A 17,288-nucleotide genomic window follows, 5' to 3' on the forward strand; every position below is an offset into this window, starting at 1 on the left:
TTTGCCACAAATGCAAAATTTGCTTCTAAGAGAAAGGGCTATTTTTGCCTCATGCTATTGCTGCCTACTTTTCACTTACAAGTTCCGAGTGTTAGATCTCTGAGTAAACATCTTAACATGAGCATACGTCTGTGAGCAAATACAGCCTGTGCAATCCAATAATTTATTAAACTTTCATCTTGTAAAGCCAGTTACAAATTAAAAAAGACAGCAGAAGGAATTCTGTAATAGAAACAAGCAAAATTACAACAAATAGTAATGGGAGTTACATTCCCAAGTGGGTTCAAGCTGCCTGCAGCAACCCAAGAGGGAGAACACAGAGCTAGTGCAGAGCTAGGACAGGGATAATCAAGGCTGGTCTGATACATAAAGAGATCCAGTCAGTGTATGGACCGATACAGAGTGTTACTTCTCAGGTTGTCTCTGCGTTCCTGTTCTCTCTCACTTGTGACCTGCTCATCTTTTTATTCTTTGTGACAAAAAAGGGGATGTTTGTAGGATCCTTCGATAAAGCTATTAAGGCAAAACTCCAGTTGAACGTATGATACACAGCAGTGGCTAACCTCTTAGGCTGGCCGCGTGGCAAGGGGACAGAGTGTTTGCATGTGCTGCAGTGCAGTAGAATGAGAGAAAAGCACAGGTTACGTACACTATGTTTTTTCTTGTCGTGTCAGCCTCAAAACTACAGTGTTCTGCAACACAGTATTAGCGACATGGCACAACTTGATGAACTGGAACAGAATCTGTTGCATACTGACTCCTATTTTTCTTTTCTATGAAATTTCTATTTCATAGCTCACAGGCTATGCTGCCACTTCTTCATAAATGGAGACATCTGATTTTAAACATGGAACAAGGCCCACACTACACACAGCTCTTCAGTTTTTTTAAGAAACTGAATGGGCCTTTGCATTCTGGGATCCCAAAACTTAGACAAGGGTCATACAAAATGCCTAGCCACCAGGTTTCTTGATTGCTAATGCAACCAGTTTGATGTGACTGATACTGAATATTGCTTTAAACGATGAAATCAAGTTTCTGAAGTCAAGAGACTGAAGATGACTGTCATCTTTCACTGAGAAGAAAACAACAATTCTGCTTCTTCAAATTGCAAGTAGCTATAAAACCCTCCAAGAAGCAGTTGTTTTGGCAAAACAGCATTGTTTTCAAGTTTTGGTGATGAATATGGACCTAAGAGGAGACTGGCAGGGGATTGGGGGATTCAGTGATGGGAGAAGTTCCAATTAGAATCTGAAGGCAGGTGGAGGGTTTGGCATCTGCTTACAGTAGTACAGAGGAAGTGAAATTCTTGCCTATAACCATTTATCTAGGCAGCTATTTACTCAGGAGGAAACAGTTCACTTAAAACTAAAGTTCAGGGATCCCAGTAATCCTAAAATCCCATATAGAGAAAGAACAAACTTAAGACAGGCAGGCTGCTCACCATAAAAAACCCTGACCTCCATCTAAAACCTGGAGTTTGTAAAGAACAGCTCTTCTGGAAACAGCTAAATCAATCTCACCTCCTGGGCTGCATAGGTGAAAGGCAGTCATTAATTCTTAGGCAAGAGGTGCTGCTTGGAATGTACCCAGAATGGCACCTGATGATCTATTTCAGTGGTGTTAGTCCCAGACATTTTCTCCTATGTTGAAGTATTTAGAATTTTAACTTAAAGTGCTGCTTTTTACAGTAGTGTACCTGTGAACTTCTGTTGGAAGGTAAAGAATCACCCTCAGGTGTTTTTGTTTGTTTGTTTAATGCTCTCTCAGGTAGGGTTTGACCTCTTAGTTGGACCATTTGGCTTCAATTATACAAAGGCATTTCCTTTTAAGACCAGATCATATCATTAGTATATCCTGAAGAAAAAACCCACAGTGACTTATATTTTAGAGTTGCTTGCAAAATAAATAAAAAAACAAATATCCTTTTAGCAGATCATGCTGTGATCCCATGATCTCAGACGTTTGCATGTTGGAAATTCATCAGGAAGCTTAAGTTTGCCTCCTGTAGTGCAGAAATGATTCTTGTCAATTTTTCTGCCAGTATGACAGGTGAAAGCAGCAGAGAGGACAGGCAGGAGAAGGAGGATGCTTCTGCCATTGCTTCTTTAAGGTACATTGTTCATCAAACAAGCAAGGGGAAAACCATTTTTGGGCCGTTAATATTTAACAACTGTTGCTGCTGTTTAATGTCTTTGGGCAGAGATGCAAATCCTATGGTACTGTAGACGTCACTTCAGTTTTTAAATACAGTAGTCAGTCAAGTGGAGTTCTTAAAAAACATCTTTGCTACACTTGTGCTGGCAAGTTGCAAACACCAATCATTAAACAACTGCCTCTCTCTCGTGGCAGTTCATTCATATCACCTAGTCCAGACGCTAGCATGACTGTCCACACTGGTGGCTGATTTGACGCTGCAGCGTTTCTTCACAATCATGTTGATGTATGCTTTCATGATCTTTATTATCTCACCCACCTAGAGAGAGAACACAGTAACAGAGGATAAGCACATTAAAAACCTGATTCCATTGAGGCATACCAGACATTTTGCAGGGAAAGACTCCCCTTGTCCAAAGTCGTGGCACTATAAATTTTGCATGTAATAGTAAATGTGAACATGACAGTAAGGAAAGAAATGCTTGACAAGTTTGTCCTCTGTTATAGCAACACTTAAAAAGCTTGTAGCTCAAAGAAATGCAACTTTAATGCTACTAAACCTTACTTTTTTGAGTTTGTGAACTCCTCATTCATATACACTGGAAGGGAATGAAAAAACTGAGCACACTCATGAGCACCCAAAATTTGAAATTCCAGTGCATTGGAAGACCATTCAACCTCCTTCACTTTCTAACCAGCACCTTTTTTTTCCTGTTTATTTCTGTATTCAAGAAGAGATACCATGGCACTTTAGGCTTAAGCTCTCTTCACCTTTTTCCTTGGCTATCCAGTCTACTCAGCAAGAGTTCTTGCATATAAACTTGTCTAGTCCATGGAAACCAGAGGTTTACTGAAGTGCTAGTAAAACTGCACATACAACAAGTCTTGTGCTTGCAGGTACCTGGGATGTTTCAAAGAACATTTCTCTCTCATCCACTGTAATTTTGAAGGTGTTAGGCTGTGGTGCTCCGAAGAAAACAATGTGCTCATACTGGAAAGTTTCTAGTGGTTTAGGATCCCCTCGTTTGTAGACAGACACATTCTCTGTGCTGACTCCAAGCCAAAGATCATTTGGAAATCCACCCTCCTTGCACTGCAGAAAGAGAAACATGAAATTTTGCATAAATGCAGTGGAGGATCAAATCGTCTTTCATTCAAGGAAAAGCTCTCCATTTCTGGTTCCTATAGGACATTTCAGCTCTTCACCCCAACAGAAAAAAAACATGTCTGCAGAAGGAATCTTGTAGGCACTCCTGATGCAAAGATTTAGAAGTGACATGGCTGTGAGTCAAATACTAGTTGAGTAATAAATAATTGTAATACCTAACAGCTCTCATCAGATTTTAAAGTGATTTAGGAAGTCAATATTCCACTTACTATTTTACAGAGAATATAGTGAGTGCAAGTAGCTTCCCCTAGGTAATCACCTAGGCAGCAACAAAACTGATAAAACTGGAAGTGTGGATTCCTGCTCTAGCAGGCTAAGCACAGTGCTCTAAGTGACGCAATCTGAGCAGTTTCTGTTGTACTGCTGCAGAACAGGAGTGCACTTTTTGCCAGTAAGGAGAATAGAGCTTCGTTTTACTTTTGCTTTCACTACCTTCTTAAGCCCAGAAACATTCCCAAATTCTATTGCTCTTCTAATGAAGCAGGAATCCATTGTCTCCCTCCATTTGCCAGGAGGCACCAGCTTGCTTGCTCTGTGCTCTCTGCATCCCACCTCATTGGGTATGTGGTACTGGGGGCTTACTCTAAGCTTACTAAGGCAAAATGCAGCCAGTTCCTGCAATTCCCTTCTGCTGCTGAGTGATGCAATACACACAGCAGTGTCTGTTCTACAGATTGATGCCTCTCTTTGGCAGTAGTTACATGATTTTATACATCACTCACCTCAACATCAAAGAGGGCTGACCCATAACCCGGCCACTCCTTTACAATGGACATGTATTTCACCATGGCCTGATGCTGAGAGAGTCCCTGCAGCTTGGTCCATTTCTGTGCTATGCTTGCCCGAGCAGCTGAAAGCTCTTCCTTTACCCACATCTCCATCATCTGCTCCTCTTCTACCTTCTGCTTCTTTACAGAGCCTGTCTTGAAGCTACGTTTCAATGTCCCTTCAAGGAAGCTGGTCCGTCTCCTCTCCAGAGTGTGACTGCTAGTGCTGCTGCTCTTTGTTGAGTGCAGTATTTTGGATTTTAGTCTGTTAACTGGGTAGATTCCATCCAGGGTCCAACTTATTTTAGAGTAATCTCCATGAAGGTACTGCAGCCGTAGAGCTGCTAGGCGCTGCAGAGTGTCCTCTGGTGCAGGAAAATGACCATCTATGAGGCTTTCATGAGCCTAAAACAAACAAAAAAGTCCCCCAAACTCATTAGAAACCAGAAGCACACTTTATTCACAGCTGGGTCCATGTACAGATTCCTACGGCCCATCCCAGCAGGAAAGCCATAATTCAGGAGGTCAGAGCAGACATCATAATAAAGAAATCAAAGTCTGCAACTGGTCGATGTGGGGGGAACACCTCTTTCTGCAAGCCCGGACAGGACAGAGATCTCTGAGAGGCCCCTATCCTGTACTGAAAGTCTTACCATGATGACTTTTTAGGTCTGGAACAGATGGGAGAGACTGCAATTGAGGCACTTTGTTTTGTGCTGTACCAACTACAGCTCCTGTGTGGAGATTATATTCAACACCAGGAGTTAGATGTAATAAACCCAAGACTCTTAACCTCAGTCTCATTGCACACCAGCACCTCCCACCTCCTCCTCTTTCACCTGATGTCTCCCCCAATCTTCTTGCTTCCCTTTGCCTGTTTTTCTGTGAAATATATTTATGGATTTTGTTGCTACATCCATCTAATGTCTGGATAACATCTACTCCCCTACTGTTACTTCTCTTCCACCACTCTCTGCTAGTGAAAGCTGTGTAGACTGAAAGCCTTGTCAACAGGGAGTTTGGTACAATTGAGTTTCCACAGAGTACCATGTTCATTTTTCTTGCTTTTGTTCTCATACTCCTATTCCCTAGAGAACTTTGCAGTATATCTGCTTGGTAGATTCCAGGCAAAAATCCAACACACTAAATTCTTCTGTTCAAACCAGCATTCCCACTCCTAATACAAAGGTAAGCCAGTTTTCTGTATACTCTTGTGAGCTTCTGCCACCCTGGAAACCAAATCATTCTCCCAGAGTGAGCTTACCTGCTCAAACATAAAGGCAAACTCCACCCCATCTTTGGGAACATTTTCAATATCCAAGAAGCAATAAAGCTTAAAATACAGCTGCCACTGTCCTTCCTCTTCCTCTTCTTCAGAGCCAGCAAGTCTGTAAGAGAGAAAAGAGAATGAGAGGGGAAAAAAACAGTAACCAGAATCATGACGGTACTGGGATGCCCACAGTGCAACTCACAATACGAAGGTACCTCTGGACTTCTGAAACAGAGAACATACAGAACTACCTAATTTACCAGGACAATCTCAATGAAGCAGTCTTTTCTGGTAACTTCCATTTTTTCGTCTGAGTCACGTGAAATTTTGATTCAGAAGGACTCAAAGTTCTTACCCGATATACTTGATCAAAAAAATTTGATCAATGATTCTAAATAAATGCAAGAGTTGGGGGCAGGACACAAAGTACTCCCCATTTTCAAGATACTGTTTCCATGTAGTCTTGTGACTCTGAAAAGCATCAGCCTTGCCACTATTTGGAACAATTTTATTTTTGTCTTTAGAACAGATAAAATAGACAATGGGACTGCCAGTTTCTTTCACAATTTATTGCTTTCTTTTTATGTCTGGACACAAGATCACAGTCCACAGTAAGAAATTAGAGCTGCCTTTCTATGCCCAAATCTTTTCTCTCTCTTCTGATATAGCTGTTAAGATGTAAATTGACAAGATCGTTATCAGACTTAAGCAAACCCTCCCTGGGCTCTGCTAGTAAACCATTACTCTTTGATAAAAGCACTACTAATTTTGTCCTGACGAGCCTGATAAAGAATGCTTCTTTGTCACTGAAATAGATATGAACATGATTTTCCACACAGTGAGAAACAGCACTTGAACCTTAACAAAGGGAAGTTCAAACCAGAGTGAATGGTTGAATCACTGTGGCTGCTTTGGATAAAACTACCTGACTGTACTATTGCTTAAACCAGTGTTACATCCAACTAGGAGTTAAAAGATTTTATGAAACATTCTTCTACCTCTCAAACTTGGCCAAGATGTCAGCCACAATCACCCGACTCTCGACAGCACGGTCCACATGCTGATTATGTTCAAAGAGCGCAAACATGTTACGGCTGTCTTCCATGGCTAAACCTCGGATCAGCTTTTCAACCACCTGCAAAGTCAGAGAGAGACAGCTCACAGAGTAGGTATTACACACACTTACACAACAAAGAATCAGTACCTCTTCAGGACACTTCTCATTTCATAAACCTCCATCATATTTCTCCCTTGGTTATCTCGTTTTCAAATTAAAGAATTCTAACCCTAAAAGATCATTCCCTGCAAGGAAACCATTACTTATATTTGATCACCCTCACTGTTCAACCTCGCTGAACCTCTTCAATCTCCACTACCCTTTTGGAGACGGGGAAATTAGAACTCTGCACAAGATACAGGCACATAATGGATTTAGGTATCACGATGATATTCTTGGTTCCTCTAGTAACAATTCCACTCTTTACTACTATTTTTACCTCTGCTTAACGCTGATGTTTTCACAGACATGCCTACTATAACCTGGAATCTTGCTTCTGACCTGCAATTAAGTTACTGGTAGAATATCCCTTCCAGAAGGATTACATTATGAACTGGAATTTCAACTTGTCCAGAAAACTGTGTTTAGCAAGTCTTCAGAATTATTACCTTTCCAATGGGCAGAACACCAAAAGTGTTTAGATTTTGCAACACAATTGTTAAGTGATATTCTACAACCCGGGCATAGGCTTTGTGTAATTCTGAACCTGCAGAATAAGTTGAGCTTTCCCTACAGACTTTGCAAATACAGCAAAAAAAAATGTAATTAAAAAAACAATAATGAGAAATTGGAGATGAATGGGAAAAAGGAGTCCCTTCAACAGATCCAGTGTCCAGACACAGAGGTGTGCTTACAAACCATTCTATGATTCTACGATCTGGTTAATGCTACTAATGCATTACCTCCCCAGCGCTTGTGTGGGAATTGATGGTTATTTTACAGGAGCCACCGCCATGGCAGTACACTGTTGTGGTCATTTCTTCACGGGTGAGAAGAGCCTGTATTTCCTCCTGGGAGGGCACAAACTCCCTCGTCTTTGTTCTCTTCAGGGAATCACTTATGAATTGCGCATACCTGTCTATTTCTGAGCCTGGAAAGAGGTCTTTTACCCTAATTGTAAAGAGAAGCAAAAAAACCCATTACACAGTGAACCAGAAAGCACACACATTACCATATAACTTGGACTACTGTACATAAAGAGTTCAGTAGAGACAGTGATGTCAAGTGTGACCATAGGAAGGATGAGCCTGCTTATTTCCTAAACCGTACAACCTGCTTTTACTAGTCATTCCAAAATCAATACAGTGGGCATTTCTCAGCAACGTATGAAATAAGCAGTTCAAACTTTCAGGAGTTTAGTACCAGCTGAAGACAGCAGGAATGACTATCTCAATTTATAAACTGACATTAAAAACTATGAGATCAAATGTAAACTTTTTTTCATTTCTTCTAAATTGTTTTTTAATTTGCTGGTTATGCTTGAGCCACTTTTACAGTATTTTTCAGAATCAAGAAGGTGGAAAGTAGATGCTTGGACACAGTTCTCTTCCCCCAAGGCCAGCAGTTCTAAACATAACATGATCTGCAACTCCAGCGATAAAACCATGAAACAGCAACATGGAGTATTCCTCAGCATCTCTTAGAACCAGGCCCTGGCTGTAGCTATTTGGTGTATTGGCAGAAATTTCACCTCACTCTTTTCTAGCTTGGAAGGAATCAAATAGATTTTGTCGATCTTTCTCATCATTAATGAATAGAGTGAGACTACATGGCTGCAGCTCAGTCCCAGTGCAGACTGGTTTGGAAAGATGCATTAGATCCTGAACATGAATTGGGAACAAACGTAAATGATTTAGTTCATGGAAACTGGAGGTTAAAGCAGATTAGAAATACAAATTGTAAGCATTATGTGCTTAGTTAAGCAAACAAATATTGAAAAATTATAAATTAGATTTCTAGTATATCTAGTATGCCACAGTACACATTTTGACTGTGGCAGCTGCAAGGTGGTACATATTTCAATGAATATGACAGTACAGTCCTCACCTTGCAAGTTGAGAATGTTTATATAGACATTAGTAAGCAGTAGGTGATCGGCTGTAAATCCACTTTTAACACAGTCTCAGGATATTCTGCTTGTGTAGCCCTACTTTCCACATCCTTTCGATACAACAGATGTGTGGCAAGGGGGCAGTTTGAATACAACAGAAGAACTGGTAGCAAGAATTGTGCACAAAGGCTGCGACACCACAGGAAGATGTTTGCACAGGAGGAGGGCGAGACAGATAACTACAACAGGCTGTGGAAGATAAGCAGAGAGGAAGGAAACAGGCTGCAAATGAAAAGGACGTGTACCTTCTAAGGTGGAACTTGAGGTAGCGCAGGATTCCTCTGCTGGGCAGGAAAGTGCAGCTCATGCATGACATCAGCTGCCAATGGTGCAGGTTCCCAGTACTGTTGGGATGTGGCATGTGATTCGTTTGTTTGATGAGCTGACAGTACACTTCATCACGAAGGGGCTTTAAATCATGGCAGGTCTGCAGAATGCCTTGGATAATGGGTATGGGGTCAGACACTGTCTCGATTTCCTGAAGGGAGTTAAAGATCTTCACTGCTTCATCCTGTAAGCTGCTGTAACCCTTCTCTTGTTGCACTGGGGAATGATCACAAAGGTGACAAGAGGTGAGCATCTTCCTCATTTTCTACTGGCCCAGCAACACTACTAGCAACTGTACTAGTCTGCCACAGAAGAACAGCAACCTAAGTGTTAGCTCATCATCTCCTGAACTTAAATTTATACTCAAAATTCATTAATGTTTCCCCTTTAAATGTGCAAATGCAGTTTTAGTTAGTATTTGCCAACATCTAACTTGTCACCACTTCAAATCCATTTTTGGATATACTGTGCAGAAAAGCAGAGTAACATTTTTAAGGGAAACTAGCATTGAAATCTAGTTCAGGCTTCAGTGTCTGCAGATGAGGTGCCAAGAGACAGATTTTGGCATCTCATCAGCAGACACAGGTGAAGGGGTGGCAGAAAGTCATCTCTGTGTAAACTGTCTACTCACCTGAGAGCAGCTATAAAGCAGAGGGTCACTAATGCAGTTAAGGCTTTAGGTGCCTGAATGCAGACACTTAAGCCTGGCTTACGTACTTCCAAAATTCTGTTTTGTGCCCATATTAGCTTTGACCCCTGAGCCAACACAGAATTTTGCCAAATTGCTGTACCACAGATCCAGCTTTTACCTACCATTTCAATTCAAAATGCCTACACCAACACTGATTAAATTTTTTAAGCACCTAAATGTCTGCTTTGCATATCTCTGGGGCTGTAGGTCCTTCTGAATCTCCTATACAGCCATTGCTCCCCCAGTGGCCATGTATTAATTGTACAATACAAATACACAGCCCTGTAGCAATAAGTTCCACAGTGTAAGTGATTCTCTCCCCCATCTCACCAAGGGGGAGTAAATGAGTGGCTGTGTGGGGCTTAGTTGCCAGCTGGGGTTAAACCATGACATCAGCAAATCACTTCGGTTTTCTGGTGGCCTATCAAACAGTCTAGCTCTTCCATGTTCCTGAAGCATTTGAAGAAAGGATTAATTTAGTCTGGTTTTACAGCAGCTTCTGTAAGAATACTATCCCACTGCCAGCTGCATGATGTAGTCCTGTTGTAGGATTTGCACTAGAGCCGTTCACAACCCAGTTGCAGCTCCAGGATGACAGGCTGCACACCCCCCCGGATGGATGATAAACTATCTGCACCCATTTGCACTAAGATTCAGTGTTCCCAAGATACGAGGCAGTGGATGCAGGATACATTCCGGGTAGGGAAAGGGACCGCTCCTTCTCTCTGAGCCCTGTGGGCTACACTGCCCCAAACGACTTCACCTGCATAGAGAGCTTACAGACCACTTGTGGTGCTCAGGCTCCACACTGATCCTCAAAATGTAAGTGGATTCATCATATGGCTAAAATACTTACAGCTGACACTAACATCTCCATACGGTAGTGGGAGCAATGGCGAATGCAAAGGGTGCTGGGTGTATCGCAAGATTGGGTTCCTCCTATACGTCTGTTCCACTACTTCAAAGTTTGTGCTGTTTTCCTGTAAAAAAAAAAAAAAAAAGAATTATCTGCAAATGGGGATGTGCTGATCCCCAGGATGTCCTTATACATTTAGGTTCAAGCTCAACCACCTTTATCTAAGTTTCTGGAGTTCCATAGAGGGACTAGGTGACCACAGTGTAATTAATACATAAAAATTACTCTGTATATTATTTCTGAAAATTAAACATAAGAATAGCCATGCTGGGCTACACCAAAGGTCACCAAGCACAGGATCTTGTTTTCAAATGTGGCTTGTGGCTGATACCTAATGCAGGCATGTAACAGGCATGTATGGCATGATTCCTCCTTGGTATAACCTTCAAACTTTCACCAGTAAATGGTTAATGGACTTTCTGATCACAGATCCACCATGTTTAGTATGTAATAATGAGCCTGTCCTCCCTGAATTTGTCTGGTTGTACTACATGTGCTTACAGAATGGACAACCAACATGCACATGGTGTTCAAAACATGGGCCTGTCATTATCATACACACTAGCATCACACTCCTCCACATTTTGTCCTATATTTCTTCCCTAACGATACTTAATGTTCCTTTTGTCCTTGAACCGTGAGCTGCAGTTTTCCAAGGTTCTCCACAATTACTCCCAGCTCTTTCTTCCTGAATAGCTACTATCTAATTGCATCTAGTTTAGAGCTCATCACAATGTGTATGTTTTCATATATATTTCTTCTGAAATATGCTTTGGTCTGTCTTCTTATATGATTCTGAATTTAATTTGCCACAGTTTCTGGAAGCCTTTTCAAAAATTACTCCTGCTACAGCGGCACAACTGTTGCTTTTTTGAAGGGTATTTTCTTTCCACCCTTTACTCTGCTATTTAACCATACGAGCCTAAGGTGCAAAGAGGACTTTAGGGTACAGCAAAGTCACATGGCTGGTAGGAATGGAAATTTTTATATTTATGTCCAGAGGATGCTTAGGGAGAAGAAAAGATGCAGCAGGGATTTGCAAATGCTTAATAGTGTAATCCTGTGTGCCATTTGTAATTACACAGCAGTTGTAGCCTAAACTTATGCAGATCAGTTAACATGCTAATTCAAAATAAAATTCACATTAAGATTTGATTATTTAGTTGCATGATCATTTAGATTTCTAAGAAATAATTTATTTTTCTTTTCTTTTTTCCTCTAAGACAGCCAATTCCATTTCTTGCCCAATTCTCAGCAATGACTGGGTAAGGCCAGTGGTGATCTGCCTCCTCCCAGCTCACTTGGGAATTAGCATGATGCCACCTACCCTGATGTCACGAATGAGTTGCTGTGTAGGTGTTTCTATGGGAACTTTGCTGTCAATGACACCTTGAATGGCAGAGGCCCAGCGCATAGCTTCATTCAACAGCTTCGTGTACAGTCTGTAGGAGTGCTTTCGCCCGTGGACAATGATGTTCCAATAGCCTGAAGAGACACAAAGAAGCTGGAAGGTGAAACTTGCTTTCATATTATCTTCTCTTTTTGTCTGTAGCATGTGGCTGAGGAAAACCCTTGCTGCTTTGATAGCAACATATGGTGTGTCTGGTTAAAACTGACATCGCCCATTTCCAAAACATATTTATCAGCAGGAAGGTCCCAGTCCAGGTTTTGGCACAAAGAAAGCGTTCCAAGATACAAGTATCTCACAGTGTAACATGAATACTTCCCTGCCGACCAGGCAGCTCACTGTGGCAGACAGGGTTTGGGCTACACTGTGCTATTAATGACTCAGAAAATGACCACTCGACACCCAGCATCCAGTCAGATTGCCAAATCCATTCTCAGGACTTTTAAAAATAGTATGTTTGACATAAACTGAGAGAACAGGTCAGTGTGATGACAATTCACTCTGCTAGAGGCAGCCCTAGACATCTGTTGAGATCAAAAACGTGGATGATTTCTTGCGAGTGAGCAGAACAAATTTCCTCTCATCTCTCTTTACTACATGCTTCCAGATTCCAGTTTGCTTCCAGCCCTTTTCAAAAATATCCCAAGTGACTCCAGTATTCCAACGTCCAGTATTTCAAATCTTGTTCTAAGCTTCACCTTCTTTATCGATGGGATTCACCCCTTGCCTCATAATCCCAGTTCCATCCCAAACTCATGAGGCAAGCAATGGAGGACCATGCCAGATCCTGCCTTCCTAGAACTGTGTCAGCTGCACAGAAAGCAAACATAGGCCCTTGTCATCTTTTGGTTCTAACAAGTTGAGTGATGCTACAAAAAAGACTTACAGTGTATGGCATTGCTGTTATTTAAGAGAGTAACATTGACCCCAGAGACAAATGTAGATCATGCTACAAAGTGACAGTTATTTATGGAGATGTACTGATAATTACAGTGTTAACCAGTATTTACATTTCAACTTTAAGAACCAAAATTTTGGGAAACACTTAGATAAATAGTAACACTAAGTGAAAAAACATCAGCTCTGTGTATCTCTGTCAGGTGTGAGGGAATTAGCATCACTTGCACACTATTCTCTGGCCCTTTGCAAGTCTCTCACAGTTTCTGTGGGGAAAGATGTTTGCAGACAGACACAGAGCCTCAGACAGCATCAAGACTACCTCTCAACATGACACACCCTTACGTTCCTGCACCATCCCCTCTTCAGGCAACTCCACACATGGCAAGCCTGCTCATTACCACTTTTTCCTCTTACCTGTGTCTTTGAAGACCCTCTCATCAGGCTGCACTACAGAGCAGAGGCTATTGAGTACAAGCGTGCCAAGCTTGGCAGCTGTGCGCTCAGATGACTTGTAGTAATCGAGGGCAGTGTTTGTCAGAACAAACCAGCGTTTCTTCATCTTCAGAGAGGACATCTTGTTGTTGCTCTGAACCTCTTTATGAAGCCAGCCTAGCACAGGAACACAAACATGTCAATGGTCTCACCACCACAGCAATCCTGTCTCTTGCCTGGTGGCTCTCTAACTCTGGGACCAGAACTCCACCTCTCTGCAAAAGGCTCATGCTGGGACCTACCAGCTCTGCTTTACTGGCTATAGCAGTGTCCTGTACAGTCACTCTTAAGAAATTAGCCCAAAATTTTCCACAGAGCTGTTCTAGCCTTCAGCCCTATGTATTTTTTATCAATTATCTTCTGTGGTTTAGTTTGCCGTTGCCATGAGGGCATCCTCTATTCAGGATGCTTCCCTCACAAGTCACAAACATCTGAATAAATAATTTACAATTAATTCTTCCAAAGAGATGCCAAAAGCCGATCCAAACCTCCATGGAAGAGGTTTGGGGATACATGTCTTCTAGTAGAAAGATTTTTAAGCATTACATGCATCTTTTCCTCCCATGGTCAGGAAAAATAATTTCTCTCTCATTTTAGATTCCCCACAAAAGAGGAAAAAAAAAAAAAAAGAAAATTCAATACTATAAAAGAAAAAAATCACAGTCTGCCTTGCTAAAGCTGTCAAAAAGACAATTTTGTATTTAGAGCTGTAAAAAGCAATGTCCACCCACAAGGCAAAAAGTTCAGAGAATGTGAGACTGAGCCCAGAGGTTCCACATAAAGAAAAGATAAAGAGACAGACCTTCCTGAGCATATGCCTTCGTGGCTACACCACTGTCACACAGATATCTTTCTGTGAAATGCAAAACATACACTGACTTTCCAAATGAGCATTCCTTTTTTTCTTTAACTAATGAACAATATGAGATAAAAGGAACTGTTGCCTTGCAAGTATATTGAATTTAAGGTACTCAAACTGTTGTCTGATAATCTGCTTTATATCCCTCAATCTCCTTGAAATGTTTAAGACTAGGATGGAAGGCTTACGCCATTTTTTAATGACCCTTTTCCTTCTGTCCTCTGCCTTGCCATGACAACTCTCAGACCTTTATTCCCTCATAGATACTTTCTGGAAGACATAAGGCAATTTGCTCATGCACTTGCTTTCCACAGATTGGATGAGGAGTGTCTTCGTACATTTAAGACCATGTGATGAGCTGAAAGTCCTAAGGAAGTTTAAAAATATTTGAGACAAATGGGTGAATATTTTGCAGTATGTGTGTGATCACTACTCATGCATCAGCTCCTCCACCTCAACTAAGCTCTAACTAGAGACATAATTTAAAGCTTTTGCTCAGCCTCAGAGAATTATTCTCACCTCGCTATGTCTACCATAATCAGGTTAGTTTGTTTAGCTGAGGACAGCAGCAATCCCACAAAGCTCTCTCTCCCTCCCTCTCTACATGACAGGTGTCAGAAGGAACAGAGCTTTCCGAAAACAAAAGCTGCAGTGTCATGTTGTAGTCAGTCTAAGCCAGCTGCTCCTAAACAGCAGCCATGCTCCCTCCTATTCCCTGATGGCATTTGTTGGACATCTTGAAATAGGCTATTGAACTAACATCAGAAAACTAAACGTATAAAGAAGTACCTATTTTTTTCCAGCTTTAGCTTTCTGAATCCACCTGACAGGGAATCAGATAAAAGTCAGTGCCAGCACAGCACAGGACGCAGCAAGCAGTGGGCAGGAAGGTGGAGAGGGACAGGGAATGGTTGTTTTTGGGGAGCAGCTAAACCCTAGGTTGGATTAGCTACAATCAAACCTCCCCCTCAGATTATAAATGGAAGATGAGTTTTACATGTCATAATTGCATGCATTTCCTTTTACCTCTCACAAGGAATTCCTGGCCATCCACCTTAGATTCGCCTTTCGGTTTCTGCAGCAGGGAGATCCAGTGATGCATCTCCTCAGGGGTGTCACTGTTGCAGTGAATCACTCTATTTGCTGTGATGATCACAAAAGAATTTGGTCTGCCAGAAAACAAAAGCATTAAAATTGGTTGTACCCATACAAATATCTCAACTCGCAGCACACCCAAAGCCATGTCCTCTACCTTCCCATAAACAATGCAGAAAGGTTTTCTGAATATAAACTACAGAGAAGTATAGAAACATTTAAGAGCATCTTCTGTGCAATTGGTCTGCAAACTGATGAATGCAGAGACCAGATAAATGAAATCAAACATCTTTCAAAAGCTACTTCCAAAGACTGGAAAACATTAATTAACTAATGACCTGGGTTCATAAGCAAAGGACTTTGTTCTACCTTCTGACTGGACTGAGCTAGCACTAGTACCACTGGGCTGAGCTAGTACAGCCGTTCTCCTTGTACTTATTAAAACCAGTGATGCAGTAGCAAACGTAGGTCCCAGCAGGGTCAGCTAAAATGGGTTTGAGATTGGTTTTAAAAAGGATGAGCTGATCCTGACAAAACAGAGGAAAAACTGTTATGTTGCTCCTAGACGACTTTGTCCTTCTCTTGCAGCAGACAAATGTGTCCTACCACAAGAATATTAACAATTCTGCACAGAACTGATGCTTTACTGGAAAACAGAAAAATAAAAAATGACCAGTTCCAAGAGGACAGACTCAGAAAGCTTTGAAAGCAAACAGATTTCTATGAGAAAACAGCGAAATTGAAAAGTAGAATGCAAGTATGAAGCAATAGTAAAAGGTGCAAATCAAGCAACTGTCTGGCCATTGCATAAACCTATGGAACATAAAAATAAGCTGCATAAAAACCTTGGTTGAAAAATAAGCATTCTCCTCAGAATTTGTTTAACGTTGATTCAAACACTGATACTCCAGAAGAGTGTACCTCAGCAGATGCATGAACAAATTTTGACTGTTGAGCTTACTATTTATGCCTAGTTTTCTACTGGTACACAGATTAACTATGAGGAGCCCAGGCTGAGAACTGGCTAAAACATTTTGATCAACAAAATCTTAGTTCGCTACCGAGATATGCATTGTCTAAACTAGTTATCCCAAACTCCTTGCAACCTGTGTGAGGAAAAAAAAAACCAGACCATAGAGGTAAATAACTTAATAGCTAACACTTTACTTCAGCACTGTAGTAAGAATCTTTGCCCTGGCTGAGCCTGTAAGCGCTGTAGGAAATAATTAAATGTTAATGTAAAGTGATATGAAATGTCTCATAATCTCTTCTCTGAAACTAACCGATCTGTGAACTAAAGGTCTGTGCTCTGTTGCATTGCAAAGATTTCAAGAGTACAGATTTTTAAATTCATCCACTATTCTTCCACAAAGCTGTTTCTTTCCCCTAAATTTACAAGATTAACTCAAAATAAGTCTGTTGAAAATACTGGAAGTGCTTCTTTTGCTGGACATTTTTGTTCAGTGTTAATAGTAGGTAAGACTATAATTTCTTGACTTTGAGATTATGCTGTTTCCACTTTTAAGAGGGAAAGGAGAAACTTTCACTGAAAGAAATACATGTGTGAACTTCATGCCTGTGAAGCTACATAGCTTGAAACAAGCGAAAGACTTCAGTTATGTTTATTTGTTTGGAGATAGGTTCTTATGAGTTTAAACAAATGCAAACCCCAAAGAAAACCTGGACCTACCCACAAAAACATGTTAGAGAGATTCTGATCTAAGAGATGGTCAGGTTGCTGTACCTACCGATCAGGATTGTCTGAGGCACAGACAGAGTCAATAAGCCCAACATCCAGGGTTCCCTGTACGGTGAGAAAGACACAGATAACAGGAATTGCTTGCATCTTGAATTACAGACATTCTCCTTCATGAACAGGATTGGAACTGAAAACATTCTTCTGAATTCCAATAGCTTGAGTAGAAATGAATTGATTAGAAAGGCACGAGTGAGTCACCTTTGCTCCCTAAACAGCATGAGAAGATGTGCAAGGGCTCCACAGGACTGGACGAAAAAATGCTACAGATTTCCAGAGAGCATTATGAAGGTCTGAAATAACCTCTGCTAGTAT

General features: G+C 41.2%; 1 protein-coding gene across 1 annotated transcript in view; it reads right to left on the reverse strand.

Annotated features, from left to right (window-relative positions):
- Nucleotides 1-147: 147 nt before the first annotated feature.
- Nucleotides 148-17,288, reverse strand: part of LOC137667137 (unconventional myosin-X-like) — a 94,728-nt gene continuing 77,587 nt past the window's right edge. The window contains exons 31-42 of the mRNA XM_068407673.1: nucleotides 16,966-17,021; nucleotides 15,149-15,291; nucleotides 13,186-13,380; nucleotides 11,791-11,948; nucleotides 10,404-10,527; nucleotides 8,775-9,072; nucleotides 7,322-7,529; nucleotides 6,361-6,497; nucleotides 5,357-5,480; nucleotides 4,048-4,497; nucleotides 3,059-3,250; nucleotides 148-2,476 (exon numbers count right to left, since the gene is read on the reverse strand). Coding sequence (XP_068263774.1) covers nucleotides 2,363-2,476; nucleotides 3,059-3,250; nucleotides 4,048-4,497; nucleotides 5,357-5,480; nucleotides 6,361-6,497; nucleotides 7,322-7,529; nucleotides 8,775-9,072; nucleotides 10,404-10,527; nucleotides 11,791-11,948; nucleotides 13,186-13,380; nucleotides 15,149-15,291; nucleotides 16,966-17,021 — 2,199 coding nt within the window. The 3' untranslated portion in view covers nucleotides 148-2,362. The remainder of the gene's footprint in view (nucleotides 2,477-3,058; nucleotides 3,251-4,047; nucleotides 4,498-5,356; nucleotides 5,481-6,360; nucleotides 6,498-7,321; nucleotides 7,530-8,774; nucleotides 9,073-10,403; nucleotides 10,528-11,790; nucleotides 11,949-13,185; nucleotides 13,381-15,148; nucleotides 15,292-16,965; nucleotides 17,022-17,288) is intronic.

This window comes from Nyctibius grandis, chromosome 9 (genome assembly GCF_013368605.1).
Source record: "Nyctibius grandis isolate bNycGra1 chromosome 9, bNycGra1.pri, whole genome shotgun sequence".
In the NCBI taxonomy this organism is placed as follows: Eukaryota; Metazoa; Chordata; class Aves; order Nyctibiiformes; family Nyctibiidae; genus Nyctibius; species Nyctibius grandis.